This window comes from Erythrolamprus reginae, chromosome 1 (genome assembly GCF_031021105.1).
Source record: "Erythrolamprus reginae isolate rEryReg1 chromosome 1, rEryReg1.hap1, whole genome shotgun sequence".
Lineage (NCBI taxonomy): Eukaryota > Metazoa > Chordata > Lepidosauria > Squamata > Dipsadidae > Erythrolamprus > Erythrolamprus reginae.
Window position 1 is genome coordinate 34851858 of NC_091950.1, and position 18931 is coordinate 34870788.

An 18931-nucleotide genomic window follows, 5' to 3' on the forward strand; every position below is an offset into this window, starting at 1 on the left:
CTCTTTTGGTACCCGAGGAAAAAAAGGTTCACCATCACTGCCCTAGGGACCCAGGGCGGCTCAGAACAAAATTATTATTATTATTATTATTTAAATTTAATTTGACTTCTATGCCGCCCAATCCCGAAGGACTAAGGGCGGCTTACAACAGTATAAAATTACAAATAACAATTTTAAAAAGTCAAGATAAAACGAACTAACTTCTAAAATCCTAATTAAAACTTTTAAAAAACCAGTTCAATAACACATGTACTAGCCATTCATACTGATTCATATTGAACATGAATCAGCATAAAAACATTTCAATTTAAAATAATTACAGCCATCCATACATTAATTGGCTGATCTTACTAGTCATCCCCCTGAGGTCAATGGCCCCAGGCCTTTCATCAAAGCCAGGTCTTAATGCTTTCCGAAAGGCCAATAAGATGGGGGTAGTATGAATCTCAGGAGGTAGCAGATTCCAGAGAGTTGGGGCAATGACAGAGAAGGCTCTCCCCCGTGGACCCACCAGCCGACACTGTTTAGCTGACGGGACCCGAAGAAGACCAACTTGTGGGATCTTATTGGTCATTGGGAAGTACAGTGATCCCCCGAGTTTCGCGATCCCGATCATTGCGAATGGCTATATCACGATTTTTCCACCCGATGACCTTACTCCCTTCCTTTCTCATCTTTCTTTCTCTCTCTCTTTCTCTATCTTGCTTCTTCCTCTCTCACACTCTCTTCCTCCCTCTCTCATCTCTTTCTTTCCTTCTCTCTCTTTCTCTATCTCTCCCCCTCTTGCTCTCGAGTGGCAAGCGAGCAGCCGGGCGGGCGGATGAACGGGCAAGCGGCAAGCGGGCAAGCGGGCAAGCGGCAAGCAGCAAGCCTGGGCAACGGGGAAACCCCATCTTCGGCTCCTCGCTGCTGCCGCGCTGCGGAGCAGATCAGCTGTTGGGCGGCCGAAAGAACCTTCCCTGGGTCTTCCCTGGGTCTTCCCCGCTGCCCACACGCAAACTCCACCATCTGCGCATGTGCGGCCATGGAAAAAGGGGCGCGCATGCGCAGATGGTGTTTTTACTTCCGCACCACTACATCCCGAAATATCGATTATCGCGAGGGGTCTTGGAACGGAACCCTCGCGATAATCGGGGGATCACTGTATGTGATAGAAGGCAGTCTTGAAGATACTCTGGCCCTCAGCTGTGTAGAGCTTTAAAGGTAATAACCAACCTTTATAGAGGCCTGATTGAGAGACTCCAAGGGGTTGAGCAATATGGTGGACTTTGTGTCTTTTCCTCTTTTTAATATTAAGAATGAATAATATTTTAATCTGGGAAGGAGGGTGGATCTTTCTACAATATGTATGTATTTCACCAACAAGGACTGACTCTCTTTCTGTCTCTTTGTGTTATTAGGATACAGGACATATTTAAAATGGATAAAAGTCCTGGGAGCGGTTCTGCACCAGTCAGCTTTCCCTTCAATGCTACTGGAATTGTTTCAAACATTTATATAATACCAGAACTTTTTCCTTACAATCATCTATTTAATAATGTAACACGAAATCTTCTCAATGGCTTCATTATCCTTATTTGTATTTTTGGCCTGGTGGGAAATGGAACCACCATTTACCTCCTGGCCTTTTCCATCAAGAGGAATCCTTTCACCACCTTCATCCTGAACCTCTCCATCGCTGATTTGGGGGTCCTCACATCCGTGATCACTGCAACTATGTTTGTGATAGTGGGTACTCTGACCCACAGAATATACGTAATTGATAATTTTTTCTTCTTACTTTTTGAGTTCTTTTTCTTCACCTATTCTGCCAGCCAGTTTCTGCTGACGGCCATCAGCCTGGAGAGATGTGTGGGTGTCCTCTTCCCACTCTGGTATCGCTGCCATCGTCCTGCATATTTATCCACACTTATTTGTAGCCTCATCTGGATCCTCTCCTTCCTGCTCTCTGCGATACACTTCATTCTCCACCAGACCAGGACCTATCAATGTCCACCTGTGCTTTACCAGCTTATTGTGAATGGTTTATTTTGTACGCCTCTCATAGTTGTGTCTACTGTGACTCTCTTGATTTATATAAGATCTAAAATGCAACACAATCAAAGGAAACTGCTCACCACCATCTTATTGGTTCTCTTTTTCTACCTCCTGTTTTCTCTCCCAATGATTGTCCTTTATGTCATTGAATATTTTGATACTTATAATCCCCTCCTCATGACCATTGGCATAGCATGCGCCACTCTCAACAGCAGCATCAACCCACTCCTTTATTTCTTAGTGGGGAGGAAGAAGGGAGGAAAAGGTCAGCCCAGAGCATCTTACAAGGTTGCTCTGCAAAGAGTCTTCAAGGATGAGAAAGGAAGCCTGGAAAATCAGGAACCATGAGGAAAAGCCAGTTATGAAGAGTCATAGATATTGCAGATACAATAATTTAAGGTACAACTTTATTTGGAACTTCATAGGTTCTTTCCTTAAGAACATACAGATTCAATGCAATCTACTGAGCAAAGTACTTAAAAACAATACTATGAAAAAAGTATTGCTGTGTCCATAATTTACAATCCAAAGAAGCTGTTTAACGCATATTGTGACATTTCTGACGTAGTATCCATTCAATTATATTTTTTAAAGAAGTTTATTATTAATAATCATTAAATAGTGGGTTTCGATTTTGACTAAATACATGTAGTTTCTGTAATAATGTCATGTTCATATTGAGAACGAACCAGCTTACTAACTAGCTTTGAGAACAAACTAGCTTACTAAGCTGCTGCCGTTGTTTTATGCTCTTCTTTTTAAGAACTATTAGCAAACCAATTACATCTAGGCTATTTTTATATTTTTATAATTGGTACATGTATTATATATTTTTAACTTTTTAACTAGTTTTAGAGATTAATGTATTTATGGTATGAATGAATGGGATTATGCTAGTAATTATTGGAATGAATGGAATATTGTGAATGGAAATGAATGGGAGGGGGGTGATAGATGAAATGGGGCGGGTGGGTGGGATTATAATATGTATGAAATGAATGAATATGATATGAATGAAAGTTCAGGCATACCTGACACTGGAAGGGCAGGAGGGTGGGGGACAATTATCTCTGGGGTGGCAGAGGGTCAAAATATCCCTGTCTTGCTGGGGAGAGGCAGGTATGGCGGAAGCTATGGAGCTAGCCGTTCCAGGGGAAGGAGGGATCGCTGCTTAGTAGCGATCCCTTCTTCCGGCTCCATGAGCTTAACTCAAGGCACTGGTGATGAGTGTAATTCTAGCCCTGGGCTCAAGCTGTTGCTACTCAATGCCAGGTCGGTGGTAAATAAAGCTCTCCTCATCCGGGATTTGATCCTGGATGAGGAGGCCGACCTGGCTTGTGTGACCGAAACCTGGCTGGGTCCGGAGGGAGGAGTTCCTCTCTCTGAAATTTGCCCAGCCGGGTTTCGGATATGGCATCAGCCTCGACCCCAGGGAAGGGGGGGCAGGAGTGGCTATTATAGCCAGGGAGAGCCTTTGCCTGCGTAGACTCATTGCTCCAGAGATTGTGGGTTGCGAGTCCCTCCTGGTGAAGTTGGACTTAGGGGTTCAGGTGGGCTTGTTACTCATGTACCTGCCTCCCAGCTGCGTGTCAACAGCCCTGCCTGTGCTGCTGGAGGAGGTAGCCAGGTTGGCGGTGGTGTTCCCCAGGCTTATGGTCTTGGGGGACCTTAACCTGCCATCGCTCGGTGAAACCTCTGGTCTAGCACAGGAGTTCATGGCCACCATGACAGCCATGGACCTAACTCAAGTAGTGCAGGGTCCGACTCATAAGGGGGGGGCACGCACCCGACATGGTATTCCTCTCTGAGCAACTGAGTAATGATCTGAGATTAAGGGGCTTAGAAGTGCTGCCTTTGTCATGGTCAGATCATTTTCTACTGCGGCTTAATTTCCTGGCTCCAATCCTTCCCCGCAGGCAGGCGGAACTGATTAAGACGTTCCGCCCCAGATGCCTGATGGACCCAGAGGGCTTTCAGAGGGCGCTTGGGGTTATTCCAGATACACTCATCCAAAATTCGGCAGAGTCTCTTGCTGAGGCCTGGAACAAGGCTGCAGCGGAGGCTCTCAACCGGATTGCGCTGTTGCGACCTCTCCGCGGCACTAGACCCCGTAGAGCACCATGGTTCAATGAGGAGCTCCGGGAATTGAAACGCCAGAAGAGATGTCTAGAGAAGCGATGGAGGAAGAGTAAGTCTGAATTCCATCGAACACTTGTAAGAGCTCATATTAAGACTTACAAAGTGGCGCTCAAGGCAGCAAGATGCGCGTATCATGTCACTTTGATTGCATCAGTGGAATCTCGCCCGGCCGCTCTGTTTAGGGTGACCCACTCCCTTCTTAACCAGGGGGGATTTGGGGAGCCCTTGCAGAGTAGTGCTGAGGACTTTAACTCATTTTTTGCTGATAAAATCGCTCGGATCCGGGCAGACCTCGACTTCGATTGGAAAGCAGAGTCGACTGACAATGAGTCAGTCGAGGTGATTGGGGCTCGTACTTGTCCACCTGTCTGGGAAGAGTTTGATCTGGTGACACCTGATGAAGTGGACAAGGCCATTGGAGCTGTGAGTTCCACCACCTGCTTACTGGATCCGTGTCCCTCCTGGCTGGTTTCGGCCAGCAGGGAGGTGACACGGAGCTGGGTCAAGGAGGAGTGGGTCCTTTCCAGCACCCTATAAGGAGGCGCTTGTGCGCCCCCTCCTCAAGAAGCCTTCCCTGGACCCAGCCGTACTTAATAACTATCGTCCAGTCTCCAACCTTCCCTTTATGGGGAAGGTTGTTGAGAAGGTGGTGGCGCTCCAGCTCCAACGGTCTTTGGAAGAAGCTGATTATCTAGGTTCCCAACAGTCTGGTTTTAGGCCCGGGTTACAGCACGGAAACTGCTTTGGTCGCATTGATGGATGATCTCTGGCGGGCCCGGGACAGGGGTTTATCCTCTGTCCTGGTGCTCCTCGACCTCTCAGTGGCATTCGATACCATCGACCATGGTATCCTTCTGCGCCAGCTGGGGGGGTTGGGAGTGGGAGGCACTGTTCTTCAGTGGTTCTCCTCCTACCTCTCCGGTCGGTCGCAGTCGGTGTTAGTCGGGGGTCAGAGGTCAACCCCGAGGTCTCTCCCTTGTGGGGTGCCTTAGGGGTCGGTCCTCTCCCCCCTGCTATTTAATATCTACATGAAACCGCTGGGTGAGATAATCCAAGGGCATGGGGTGAGGTATCATCAGTACGCTGATGATACCCAGCTTTACATCTCCACCCCATGTCCGGTCAACGAAGCAGTGGAAGTGATGTGCCGGTGTCTGGAGGCTGTTGGGGCCTGGATGGGTGTCAACAGACTCAAACTCAACCCTGATAAGACGGAGTGGCTGTGGGTTTTGCCTCCCAAGAACAATTCCATCACCCTGGGGGGGGGAATTATTGACCCCCTCAGAGAGGGTCCGCATCTTGGGCATCCTCCTCGATCCACAGCTCACATTAGAGAAACATCTTTCAGCTGTGGCGAGGGGGGCATTTGCCCAGGTTCGCCTGGTGCACCAGTTGCGGCCCTATTTGGACCGGGAGTCACTGCTCACAGTCACTCATGCCCTCATCACCTCGAGGCTCAACTACTGTAAAGCTCTCTACATGGGGCTACCTCTGAAAAGTGTTCGGAAACTTCAGATCGTGCAGAATGCAGCTGCAAGAGCAATCATGGGCTTTCCCAGAAATGCCCATGTAACACCAACACTCCGCAGTCTGTATTGGTTGCCGATCAATTTCCGGTCACAATTCAAAGTGTTGGTCATCACCTATAAAGCCCTTCATGGCACCGGACCAGGGTATCTACGAGACCGCCTTCTGCCGCACGAATCCCAGCGACCGGTTATGTCCCACAGAGTGGGCCTTCTCCGGGTCCCGTCAACAAAACAATGTCGTTTGGCGAGACCCAGGGGAAGAGCCTTCTCTGTGGCGGCCCCGACCCTCTGGAACCAACTCCCCCTGGAGAGTAGAACTGCCCCCACCCTCCTCGCCTTTCGCAAGCTCCTAAAAACCCACCTCTGCCGTCAGGCATGGGGGAACTGAGATATTCTTTCCCCCTAAGCCTTTACAATTTATGCATGGTATGTTTGTTTGTATGTATGTTTGGTTTTAGAATTAAGGGGTTTTTTTTTAGCTGTTTTGTATTGGATTTACATGCTGTTTTTATTCTGTTGTTAGCTACCCCGAGTCTGCGGAGAGGGGCGGCATACAAATCCAAATAATAATAATAATAATAATAATAATAATAATAATAATAATAATAATAATAATAATAATGTATATTGCAGGTCATGACCTTTTGAGAGAGGTATACAATGAAATTTCATTTTAATGTATGGCAATTAGTGTACATTCAAAGTGTCAAGAAAGTTTCTGCTCTGTTCCATATAGTAGGCCTTCCCTCCGACCACTCTTTTATGGTGATTTCAAGTCCTTATTTCTAGATGGCAACTGGTAAAAGTCTGGAATAGGAGAACCTTTGTAAACTTTCCTTTTCATTTGCAAACCTCTTCTGGGTTTGTATTCTTAATTTAATAAGGCTGCTTTTGGACTAAAAGGATTTTTTGTGAGGGTTCTGGTGTCAAAAATATAGATGGATGGGTGGGTAGGTAGGTAGGTAGGTAGGTAGGTAGATAGATAGATAGATAGATAGATAGATAGATAGATGATAGATAGATAGATAGATAGATAGATAGATAGATAGATAGATAGATAGATAGAATTTAAAGAAATCAAAACAGCAGCTTTGGAAAGCGCTCAAGCAGTAGTGGAAGGACAGCAATAAATGGGTGGAAGGACAGCAGTAAATGGACAATCCAGAATTGGTACTGGTACATGGTGGACCACATCCACTTCGAAATTATGGAAATAAGATTAAATAACTTTGATGAAAATAAATTGGAGAAGCTGATGGCACGATGGAATAAGGTGAAAGATTATATCTTAAGTAGAATATATGACGACAATGTGAAAAATAAACTCCAATCACTTTTTGTATGTAAAGAAATGTAAACCGGAGCCAAGGAAGAAATTGAAATTTACTGTAAATAATTTAACCCTCTAAATGGTGGAGGGGTTTATTGGTGTTGGGCACTTTTTCTTTAAGATTTTTTGTTTGTTTGTTGTGATAAAAATTTAATTAAAGAGGAAGTTCTTCCTTATCTTCAGGTTGAATCTTTCCTTGGTCAGCTTCCAACCGTTGTTTCTCGTCCGACCCTCTGGTGCCCTGGAAAATAGTGTGCCCCCCTCCTCTCCATGGCAACCCCTTAAGTACCTGTATACAGCTATCATGTCCCCCCTAGCCCTTCTTTTTACTAAACTATCCATGCCCAGTTCCAGCAATCTTTCCTCGTATAGCCTGGTCTCTAGTCCCCTTATCATTTTAGTTGCTCTTTTCTGCACCCTTTCCAGAGTCTCTATATCTCTTTTGAAGTGTGGTGACCAGAACTGGGTGCAATACTCCAGGTGTGGTCTGACCAGGGCCTTATAGAGTGGTATTATTACCTCTCTGGTCTTGGAGTGTAGTAGTAGTAGTAATAATAATAATAATAATAATAATAATAATAATAATAATAATAATAATAATAATTTATTGGATTTGTATGCCACCCCTCTCCGTATCCCCCTGTTCATGCAGCTTAGGATTGTGTTGGCTTTTTTAGCCACTGCTGCACATTGCTGGCCTATGTTTAGCTGGTTATCCACCAAGACTCCAAGATCCCTTTCACAGTCACTTATGGTGAGTGTGTTTTCGCCTAATTTGTATGCATGTTTTAGGTTTTTTTTGCCTAGGTGTAGGATTTTACTTTTCTCTACATTGAACTTCATTTTGTTCGTTTTGGCCCACTGTACAAGTCTGTCTAGATCTTTCTGTATCCTATGCCTATCCTCTGGGGGGTTGGCCACTCCTGCCAGCTTGGTGTCATCTGGTTGATCGATCGATCGATCGATAGATAGATAGATAGATAGATAGATCAATAGATAGATAGATAGATAGATAGAAAGATAGATAGATTGATCGATCGATCGATCGATCGATAGATAGATAGATAGATAGATAGAGGCATACAGTGGTACTTTGTTATGCAACGGCTTTAAAACTCATCAAGTTTGTTGCTCAATACATTTTGATGCAAAAAGTTTGTCCCAGTACTCATCATTTGTTTGCTACAGAGAGGGGCGGCATACAAATCTAATAAATAATAATAAAAAATAATTTTGAGCAATTGGAGCCAATTAATGATGAGTAACATCATATAACTGTATAAATATAGATTATTCAAATGAGAGAGAGAGAAAGAGAGAGATGATACATAGATACATAGACACAGGATAGAGATAGATGACAGATGATAAATAGACAAATATAGTGACATAGATATTGTAGATGATAAAGATAGTGATAGAGATAGATGATAGAGATAGAGATGGTAGAGATAGTAGAGGTAGAGAAAGACATATATACTGTATATACCTGTAGCTGTAGATACTGTAGTTAGATAATACATGAAGATATTAGTTTTTCCAAATATTTTTGTGCTTTATGTATCTTATAATTTCTTAGCTTTTGTTTGATTATTAGCCTTTGCATTCTGGTTATGCACTTGGATACCTGTTTGTAGAAGGAAAGACTTCTTTTTCAAGGAGCTAAAAGTGAAATCAGCCTTGAGTCATTGGTGTGCAGAAAGAGGCTCAAAAGGGATTTTCTCTAAAACCTTCATAGTATTTATCTGATAAATATACAGAGTGTGCTTTACTCTGGCAAGATTCCTGTTTACATGCAAACAGCAATAAAGAAGCTGTCCTAAACAAATTGCGGTATTGGTCTTCATTTCCTGCACTTGACCCCTTAATAGTTATACCCAGCAATTGCATCACGGATTATTTTCTTTTGGGAACTCTACGGGCAAAGGGAAAGGCTTACAAGCTTGGAAACATCTCTTGGTGCTGAAAGTCAGGTGGGTGTTAGAACTCCTGGAACTGCCACTATCAGTGTCAGTGTGCAAGAACCTACAGTCTTTTTTGGAGTATAAGACACATCTTTTTACTTCTCAAAAGAGAGTGAAAACTTGGGTGTGTCTTATACACCGAATTTACCTCCACCCAGCCACCCCCACCGTTTGGTCTCTGCCTCCCAGCAATTTACCTCCTTGCAGTAAACAGAACAGAGCCTGATTGATGTCCAGAAAAACTGCTTTTCTTTCAGGTCCCTTCTGGTTGTTTCTTCTTTCAAAATATGATTGCATCTTTAACCACTTCTTTTGCATATTGTGTGCGATAACACTTAAAAATGCAGAATTTAGAATATTGCACAAGTTTACTGAGAAAATCTGAGGCTTGACCCAGCTCACTTCTCCTTATTTATTTATTGTATTGGTCTTCATTTCCTGCACTTGACCACTTGATAGTTATACCCAACCAGGGGGTTGGAGTAGAGGACCTCCAAGGTCCCTTCCAATTCTGTTAGTATTATTATTTACTTTATTCCACCCACCCACCCCACTCCCAGTTTCACCTTCTCTTCTCCTACACTTTCATGCATGTCAATATTTATCCACCATGCTTCATTGAATAAGGGAAAGTTAATTGAATAAGGGAAAGTTCTCATGGATTTATCACATGTGGTGGAATGTGCATTACTGTAGGAGGGAGTTGGGGAGCCCTTGCAGAGTAGTGCCGAGGATTTTAATACGTTTTTCGCTGATAAAATCGCTTGGATTCGGGTGGACCTCGACTCCAATTGGAGAACAGAGTCGACTGACAATGAGTCGGTTGAGATGACTGGGGCTCATACTTGTCTACCTGTCTGGGAAGAGTTTGATCTGGGTTCTGCCTCCCAAGGACAATCCCATCTGTCCATCCATAACCCTGGGGGGGAGAATTATTGACCCCCTCAGAGAGGGTACGCAACCTGGGCATCCTCCTCGATCCACAGCTCACATTAGAGAACCATCTTTCAGCTGTGGCGAGGGGGACGTTTGCCCAGGTTCGCCTGGTGCACCAGTTGCGGCCCTATCTGGATCAGGACTCTCTGCTCACAGTCACTCATGCCCTCATCACCTCAAGATTCGACTACTGTAATGCTCTCTGCATGGGGCTACCTTTGAAAAGAGTTCGGAAACTTCAGATTGTGCAGAATGCAGCTGCGAGAGCAATCATGAGCTTCCCAAGGTATGCCCTTGTTACACCAACACTCCGCAGTCTGCATTGGTTGCCGATCAATTTCCGGTCACAATTCAAAGTGTTGGTTATGACCTATAAAGCCCTTAATGGCATCGGACCAGAATATCTCTGGGACCGCCTCCTGCCGCACGAATCCCAGCGACCGATTAGGTCCCACAGAGTTGGCCTTCTCCGGGTCCCATCGACTAAACAATGTCATTTGGCAGGGCCCAGGGGAAGAGCCTTCTCTGTGGCGGGCCCGGCCCTCTGGAACCAGCTCTCCCCGGAGATTAGAACCGCCCCCACCTTCCTTGCCTTTCGTAAACTCCTTAAAACCCACCTCTGCCGTCAGGCATGGGGGAACTGAGATAACTTCCCCAGGCCTATATTATTTATGTATGGTATGTTGTGTGTATGTTTTCTTAAATTATGGGTTTTTAATTTTAATTATTAGATTTGTATTGTACATTGTTTTACTATTACTGTTGTGAGCCGCCCCGAGTCTACGGAGAGGGGCGACATACAAATTTAATAAATAAAACAAAATAAAATAAATATGCATATCTGACTCTGCAGATAAACCCAAGGAAGAGGCTTTAACCAAGGGGTATGAAATATAAATCCAGCAAATTGATGGCAGAAATAATGGGAGTAAAATAAAGCTGCTACAAATTAGAAGATCAACAATACAAGAACAAATATTGATTTTTCGTGTTTAAAATATTTAATACTGTCCATCCTCCAGTTATTTTTAGGGCAATGTACAATAGAAACAAAATACTTATATCAAATACAAATATTATAATGTTGATAAATGGCAACATTAACCTTAATTAACAAATCTGAGAAGCAATAGAAATCCTATGATGCTGGTTGAGACATCATAGCCAGATAAACTGTCTGGCAAATATAATGCCTTGCCCCGTTGCCTCAAATAACATTGCTTTGTTATTGGCATCAGTCATCTTTTTTTGAAGGAGAGTTTTCAAACCCACAGGATTATCCTTCCTTCACTTCATAGTCGACTTTTCATTTATTCTCATAACAATCACTTTGTGTGGTAAATTAGATTAAGACACTGAGTGAGTGCCCATGGATGGAGTAATCATGGTAGAGTAGATTTCCATGCTTTCATTCTAGCATTTAAACCACTCTACCATATTAAGTTGCTTGTTTTAGATCAAAGCTCTTCAAATTTGGAAACTTTAAAACTCGTGGACTTCCAACTCCCTGAAAACCTCAGCCAGTATAGTGTTGTAATCATAGATTTTTAAGCACTGGAATTTGGGAATAAAATATTGCTGGAGAGTGATGTTTTAAGCCTAAATTATGTGCTGAATAAAATCTTAATTCTTCCTCTATGGAAAGGCAGCCCAGGCTGAGCAAGCATTCTGCAGAATCCATGACCACAAAGCAATTAAACCTATAGAACTTCCATATAAGGTATGCATTACTGACATTCCTTTGCTAACATGAAATCTAGGGAAAAGGCAAGGAATGCAGCTTCTGTTTATTACCAAAAGAGAAGCTTGCCTTATAAGGTACAAAAGTGAATAGTTGCTGGAGAATGGTTTAATGTATGTGGCTTTGGCGAATTGGTTATTCTGTACCACATGTCAGAACTGTGAAAACACAATAAATAGGAGAGACCTTGATCTATTTGAGGTCATCTCTTCGAGAAAACTTTCTCTGTCATTTCATTCTGATGTGGCTATTACGGCACGCTGTGCCTTCCCCGAGGTCGACCCACTGAAGGAGGGCTGCATGCTTTCAGTATAGTATAAGTAGACCAGGGAATTCTGGGAGCTGAAATCTACAGGTCTTAAAGTTGCCAAGTTTGGAGACCCCTGCTTTAGGTAAGAAGCTTTGGAGTGATAAATTTTCAAAGAAAAAGCAACAACAGCAACAAAAACCCCTAAGTGAAAAAAGAGCTCTGCATGGGGTTGAAGGTTTTTTTGGCCCTATGCAAAACAAAAATAATGGCTGTGTTTGGGTGACAAATTTACCATTTTTATCACCTAATTTTCTTTGCCCTTGCAACCCTTTTAAAAACATAGAAGATTAACAGCAGAAAAAGACATCAAGGTCCATCTAGCCTGCCCTTATATTATTTCCTGTACTTTATCTTACGATGGATATATGTTTATCCCAGGCATGTTTAAATTCAGTTACTATGGATTTACCAACCACTTTTGGAACTGTTGTTCAAAGTTCAAAGAAGTGGGAGCCATTACTCAACGTGATGCCCTCAAAATACATTGGAAGAACCATTCTCAGATACCATGCTAAAGATTTTAAAGCATCTGGATTGCATCCAGTTTGGGACAGGAGTCTGACTCCTGAGCCCCTTTTTTGTAGCTCCTTCTGTATACCCATCCCTAATCACAATTTCTGGAAATTGCTGGCATGATTTTCTATCACTTTGAGATGGGAAATCATCGGAAGGTATAGTGTAAGCCTTGAAGTGAGTGTAAGATAGTTAAATATTATTTAAAAGAATAATTACAACATTCTCTATCCTACAGCAACTTTTGTAATCGTAGGTTCTTAGGCACTGAGCATTGGGATAGAATATTGCTAAAGGGTGACAATAAAAGGAGCAATCTCAATACAATTGAGGCCATCTCACAGAGAAAATATTCTCCATTGCTTCATTTTGATGTGGCAATTATGGCATCCTGTGCCTTCCTAGAGGTCGGCCCACTGGGGAAGGGCAGTTTCCCTTCAAGCAACAACCTCTCCCAGGAAATTCTGGTCCCATCCACAAAAATAACAGTCCATTCTAGACATCAGAAAGGTTGTTTTTTTCTTTCCACACGTGTTATTTACAAAAAAGCAAGTGCATCAGAATTGCTTTGATGGATAACCCTGAACTTTTTCTGATACTAATGACCATTATTTGGCACTCCAAAATGAATTAGGCTTCCCTCTGCAGAATTCTGAATGAGTATGTTACAGAGGTAGACTCAGCATGCTTTGCATGTAGAAGCAGCTACAAACCAGAAAAGGCACAATAGGCTAATTAAATGTTCTGCAGATGTCTACAATATGTTTTAGCTTTAGCCTCACTGGTTGCATTCTTTATTCAGGTTATAATTGGTACTGTGGTAAAAACAGGTCATACATTCAGTGTAGCTGCAGCACAAAAAAAGCAACCATTCTTTTTCTATTGCTGAGATATAATGGTTGGGTGATTAAGAATCCATATGTATAAATATAAACTCTGACTACATTAAATCACAGTAAATCCAGAATGTCAAGTATCAAATTGATGTTTAAAATAAAGTCATGAAATTAAAAACAAATCAGCCAAATAATATAGGCAGTCCAAAATTCATCCACTTCTGGTTTCAAACAGAAGCACTCTCTTTAAGAATGCAATTTGCTGCTTCAAATGTATATATGAGAAATTTGGGTTCCTGAAAATGTTAGCAAAAATACAAACAGATTTAGTATCTGAAGGTCAGCTGCTTTTCAGCCATGATGTTTATAATCCTTAATCATTGAAGCTTTGCTGCTGGATATAGAGACTATTGGAATTTAAAATTCTTAAGAGGAATGTTCTGCATGCAAAGAATGTTCAACTATGGCCAACTAATAGCTTGTCCTGCAAATCAAGCTAGTTTTCCTGTCCTCTGCAGCCATTAACACATCAGTTTGGATGCTGACAGTAGAAACCACTGGTGCCAGATAGCATCAGAATTTTGAAACTGTTCAGTTGTTTGTTTTCTCATCAGTTTCCCTACCATATAGCCTTATGTCACAACTTCTCTATAGTCCACAAATAGGACCAGAATTTCCATTGTTAAGAACGGCAGTTGTTAAGTGAGTTGTGCCTGATTTTACAACTTTTTAGCCACAGTTGTTAAGCAGATCACTGCAGTTGCTAAATGAGTTTGACTTCTCCCATTGACCTTGTTGGAAGCCAGCTGGGAAGATTGCAAAGGGCAACCACGTGACCCTGCGATACTGCAACCAGCACAAATATATTCTGGTTGCCAGGCACCCAAGTTTTGATCCTGTGATGTTGGAATGTTGCAATGATTGTAAGTGCATGACTGGTATTAAGTTGCTTTTCTCAGTGCCATTGTAACTTCAAACGATCATTAAAATGGATGGTTGTAAGTTGAAGATTATACAATTATCATTTTTCTGTCTTACTCATTAAGATGATTTTCTTCAGGGTGGGACTGTTTGAGGGTGGAGACATCTAGCTATGGTTTCCCTTAAGAGTCAAGCTGCTTCTTTTGATGTTCCGTTGATTTTTCTTCTCCATTTCTGATGTCCATCTACTTTCTTAACCTTTCTTTTCTAGTGTTTGTCAGTTGGAAGGGCAGAAAGTTCCTAGCTTAATTATCCTAGAGACTAGCAAAAAAAATGAGGTTTGTGCAACCATTGTTCCTTTGAATGGATGTGAGAAAACTGAGAGCATGTACACTTTTCTAATTCTCCAATCCGCTGCTTAGGAGAGTCCAACATGGGTTATACTCTAGTCTTATTGGTAGGGACTGAGTTTAAAATTTAAATATTTAAATTGGCTATGCCCCCTAACCGTCCCGGAGGGTTCAGTTTTTTAAACTCAGTCGTAGAGTAGGGACGTTATTAATTTCTCTCCGACTGTTTTTGATTTCTTCTACTCATGTTGGACTCTCCATTTCCGACATCATTAAGGTAAGTGCGAATTTATTTCTGGCTGGTTAACCGGTCCGCCGGCAAGAACCACCCAAGGATTTTGCTAATGGGTCCCTTTCCCCAGTGGGTACCACCCAGGATGCCCCTGTTCCTTCTGTCTCTGAGTGAAGCCTAACCCTCCGCGGGCAAAGCTTCAGGAACTGAGGGGCGTCCTTCTCCAGGTCCCTGCCCTCAGCGGGCACTGCCTGAGCCGCCGAATGACTAACCGCTGCAGCCGCGAGGGTCCGTCTCTCCACTGTAATCCTCGAAGCCCAGGGAGCTGGCTTAAGTCCAGAATGCCCCTTCAAAGTATGGTTATAGTAGTATTGCCTCTAAAACTTCAGAGGGTGGAAGATTCAGGGAACATCTGCCATTCACATTCTGCTTTGGGCATTCAGGACAATGGATAGAAATGAATCAGTAGTATGGGTGTATAATAAATGAAATCTCTTAGGCCGTGGAGTCTTCTCACACCATTCCAAACTAACACACAACCCCCCCAAAATATAAAATAAGGCACTTGGGATTTATGCAGATTAATTTTGTGGTTTTGAGAGTAGTAGTGAGGTTTCTTTTGAGCACAGCCCCAAAGTTGCAACTATCAAAATGCAGCATTAAAATAGATGAAATGTTCACCTTTCAATAAAGTGCATAATTCTGCATAAAAAGGTAGTTAGGTTTAGGGTCTTTCTCCACCCCTGAAGTGCTATCCACAGCTTTTGGGGACTATACCGGCATTGAATTTGCTGTCCAATTGCCCATCCTTATCCGATTTGCTTCAAGTCATTTTGATCATCTAACTTTCCCCTAAAGTAATAGGTAATAACAGTAAGTCTATCAGATTGCACATGTGTTGAACTGTACCTAAAGTCAAAATAAATAGGGAAATACTATTTTAACACTGGTACAGCTAAACACAACTGAAGAAGTTTTACACATAGGCTGGGGATGAGATGACAATAATGACTTGCAATAAATGGTCAAGACAGGTTTGCCCTATAGTTAAATGCAAGTGGAGAAAGGCGCTAAGATCCCAGTTGAGCTGATGGTCCTACATTGGAGGTCAGATTTTTGATTATTCTGCCAAGATTGACTATTTTTTCTTCTAGCAGATAGTTCTTTTTCTCCTCCACCTTCTGCCTCTGTTCTGTCATCTCCAGAGCTTTTAGCAGCTGAGCATTTTCAACATAGAGATCCTTCACCATTTCTTCAGCTTTTGTGTTTCTTACAAGCTGAAACATAGTTAAGAAAAGGCAGGTTTGTTCCACATACAGGACAAAAAAGAAATAAATAAATCATGCACTTTGCAGTTATAGCTAAATTCAATATTACTTTTTAAGCTGCCTCTGTAGAGCAGGGGTGTCAAAATCACAACCCATGGGCCGATGCATCCCATACTGGCAATACCCACTATTAGTTTAGCAAAGGGAAAAAGTTGTGTTATGTCATGTGATTTGTTATTTATTTATTTATTTATTCATTCATTCATTCATTCAATTTTTATGCCGCCCTTCTCCTTAGACTCATGGCGGCTTACAACATGTTAGCAATAGCACTTTTTAACAGAGCCAGCATATTGCCCCCACAATCCGGGTCCTCATTTTACCCACCTCAGAAGGATGGAAGGCTGAGTCAACCTTGAGCTGGTGATGAGATTTGAACCGCTGACCTTCAGATCTACAGTCAGCTTCAGTGGCCTGCAGTACAGCATTCTACCTGCTGCGCCACCCCGGCTCTTATCATAAGTTTGATACCCCTGCTGTAAAGGTCTTAGTCATCCTTTTGTATATTGTCTAAATATATTTAGTAGACAAATGGTAAATAATAATAATAATAATAATAATAATAATAATAATAATAATAATAAAATATCTGAAAAGCACTTTGATACAATGGAAATGGGTAGAATCTGAACTTACCAGTAATAAACAGTTGCATTAATTTAAATGGTAGTTTAGTCTAGCGGTTAGGCCCAGGCTAGAAACTGGTAGACCATCAATTCTAATTCTGCCTTAGACATGAGGTTTCAAAATCTGTCTGGAACAATACGCTTGGCCATAAACTGATTTACAAACTCACATTAGAGAAACATCTTTCAGCTGTGGCGAGGGGGGCGTTTGCCCAGGTTCGCCTGGTGCACCAGTTGTGGCCCTATTTGGACCAGGAGTCACTGCTCACAGTCACTCATGCCCTCATCACCTCGAGGCTCGACTACTGTAATGCTCTCTACATGGGGCTACCTTTGAAAAGTGTTCGGAAATTTCAGATCGTGCAGAATGCAGCTGCGAGAGCTATCATGGGCTTTCCCAAAAATGCCCATGTAACACCAACACTCCGCAGTCTGCATTGGTTGCCGATCAATTTCTGGTCACAATTCAAAGTGTTGGTCATCACCTATAAAGCTCTTCATGGCACCGGACCAGGGTATCTACGAGACCGCCTTCTGCCGCACGAATCCCAGCGACCAGTTAGGTCCCACAGAGTGGGCCTTCTCCGGGTCCCGTCAACAAAACAATGTCGTTTGGCGGGGCCCAGGGGAAAAACTTTCTCTGTGGCGGCCCCGGCCCTCTGGAACCAACTCCCCCCGGAGATTAGAATTGCCCCCACCCTCCTCGCCTTTCATAAGCACCTTAAAACCCACCTCTGCCATTAGGCATGGGGGAACTGAGATATTCTTTCCCCTTAGGCCTTTACAATTTATGCATGGTATGTTAGTTTGTATGGATGTTTGGTTTTACAATAAGGGTTTTTTAGTTGTTTTTAGTATTGGATTTACATGATGTTTTTTATTACTGGTGTTAGCCGCCCCGAGTCTACAGAGAGGGGCGGCATACAAATCCATTAAGTAAGTAAGTAAGTAAGTAAGTAAGTAAGTAAGTAAGTAAGTAAGTAAGTAAGTAAGTAAGTTAAGTAAGTAAGTAAGTAAGTAAGTAAGTAAGTAAGTAAGTAAGTAAGTAAGTAAGTAAGTAAGTAAGTAAACAAACAAACAAACAAACAAATAGTGCTAATTGGTTTCAAACAACACATTGACAAATTTTATGGTTTACTGTGAACTCAGCCTTAGATTGTAATGTTACCGCAAACCTTGTGTAAGGAATCCTCAGGTATCATCCCACCAGCAAATGCGGCCCCACCAGAGCTAGGCCCTCGATGCCGGCACCCCGGTACCCCCGTTCGCTGCAATCAACTATGGATCATGACCCCATTGACTTAGAAACCTATTAGAATTCTCACCTGTTCTTTAAGCTGATTGACTTTATCTTGGAGAAGCTGTTTCACAAGCCTCAATTGTTGTTCAACATCCATCATGCGCTTCTCCATAGTCTGTAGTAGCTGCTCATATCCACCCTGTAATGGAGCATGTGTGCATGAAATCAAAATTACAGTACTCTGAAGATCTTGGTGATTGGCTGTTCCCTTTTCAACATAAGCTTTACAGGGGAGAAAAAACATTGACTGAGAAATAATTGGGTTATTTGTACAGATAAGAATGATATTCTTAAAGCAAAGCAAGCCATAAACTGCACCCAAAGACACAGATTTCTTATATACATGTGATTCTCTATTTCAAATTTGCTTAGTTGTTTATTAGATTTGATACAATCAAAAACCTATTGGCAGATGACAAGATTGCTGTATATTAAAATGTCCACAATATATTAATGGGAAAAACCCTATATAGAGAATATAAAGACAATATATAAAATATAATATAATTTAATATAAAAATCTATTAAAATGTTTAAAATGAAAGCAGATGGTAGCAATCAGTGCACTGCTGTAGCTTTCCCCCAAACAAGAGTGTTATTATTATTATTATTTATCATTATTTATTAGATTTGTATGCCGCCCCTCTCCGAAGACTCGGGGCGGCTAACAACAATATAAAAAGACAATGTAAACAAATCTAATATTAAAAACAATCTAAAAAACCCCAATTTAAAGAACCACTCATACATACAAACATACCATGTATAAATTCTATAAGCCTAGGGAGAAGGAAAATTTCAATTCCCCCATGCCTGACGACAGAGGTGGGTTTTAAGGA

The 18931-nt window shown here is 42.2% G+C and overlaps 2 protein-coding genes across 12 annotated transcripts in view; one reads left to right on the forward strand and one right to left on the reverse strand.

Annotated features, from left to right (window-relative positions):
- The window catches only part of LOC139160622 (proto-oncogene Mas-like), a 3269-nt gene extending 704 nt beyond the window's left edge, over positions 1-2565 (forward strand). Inside the window, exon 2 of the mRNA XM_070738759.1 lies at positions 1401-2565. Coding sequence (XP_070594860.1) covers positions 1401-2385 — 985 coding nt within the window. The 3' untranslated portion in view covers positions 2386-2565. The remainder of the gene's footprint in view (positions 1-1400) is intronic.
- Positions 2566-13265: 10700 nt separating this feature from the next.
- Positions 13266-18931, reverse strand: part of NIN (ninein) — a 173438-nt gene continuing 167772 nt past the window's right edge. For all 11 annotated transcript variants that reach the window (XM_070749183.1, XM_070749157.1, XM_070749190.1 and 8 more), the window contains 2 exons: positions 18118-18231; positions 13266-16115 (listed from right to left, as the gene is read on the reverse strand). In XM_070749183.1, the coding sequence (XP_070605284.1) occupies positions 15909-16115; positions 18118-18231 (321 nt within the window). In that variant the 3' untranslated portion in view covers positions 13266-15908. The remainder of the gene's footprint in view (positions 16116-18117; positions 18232-18931) is intronic.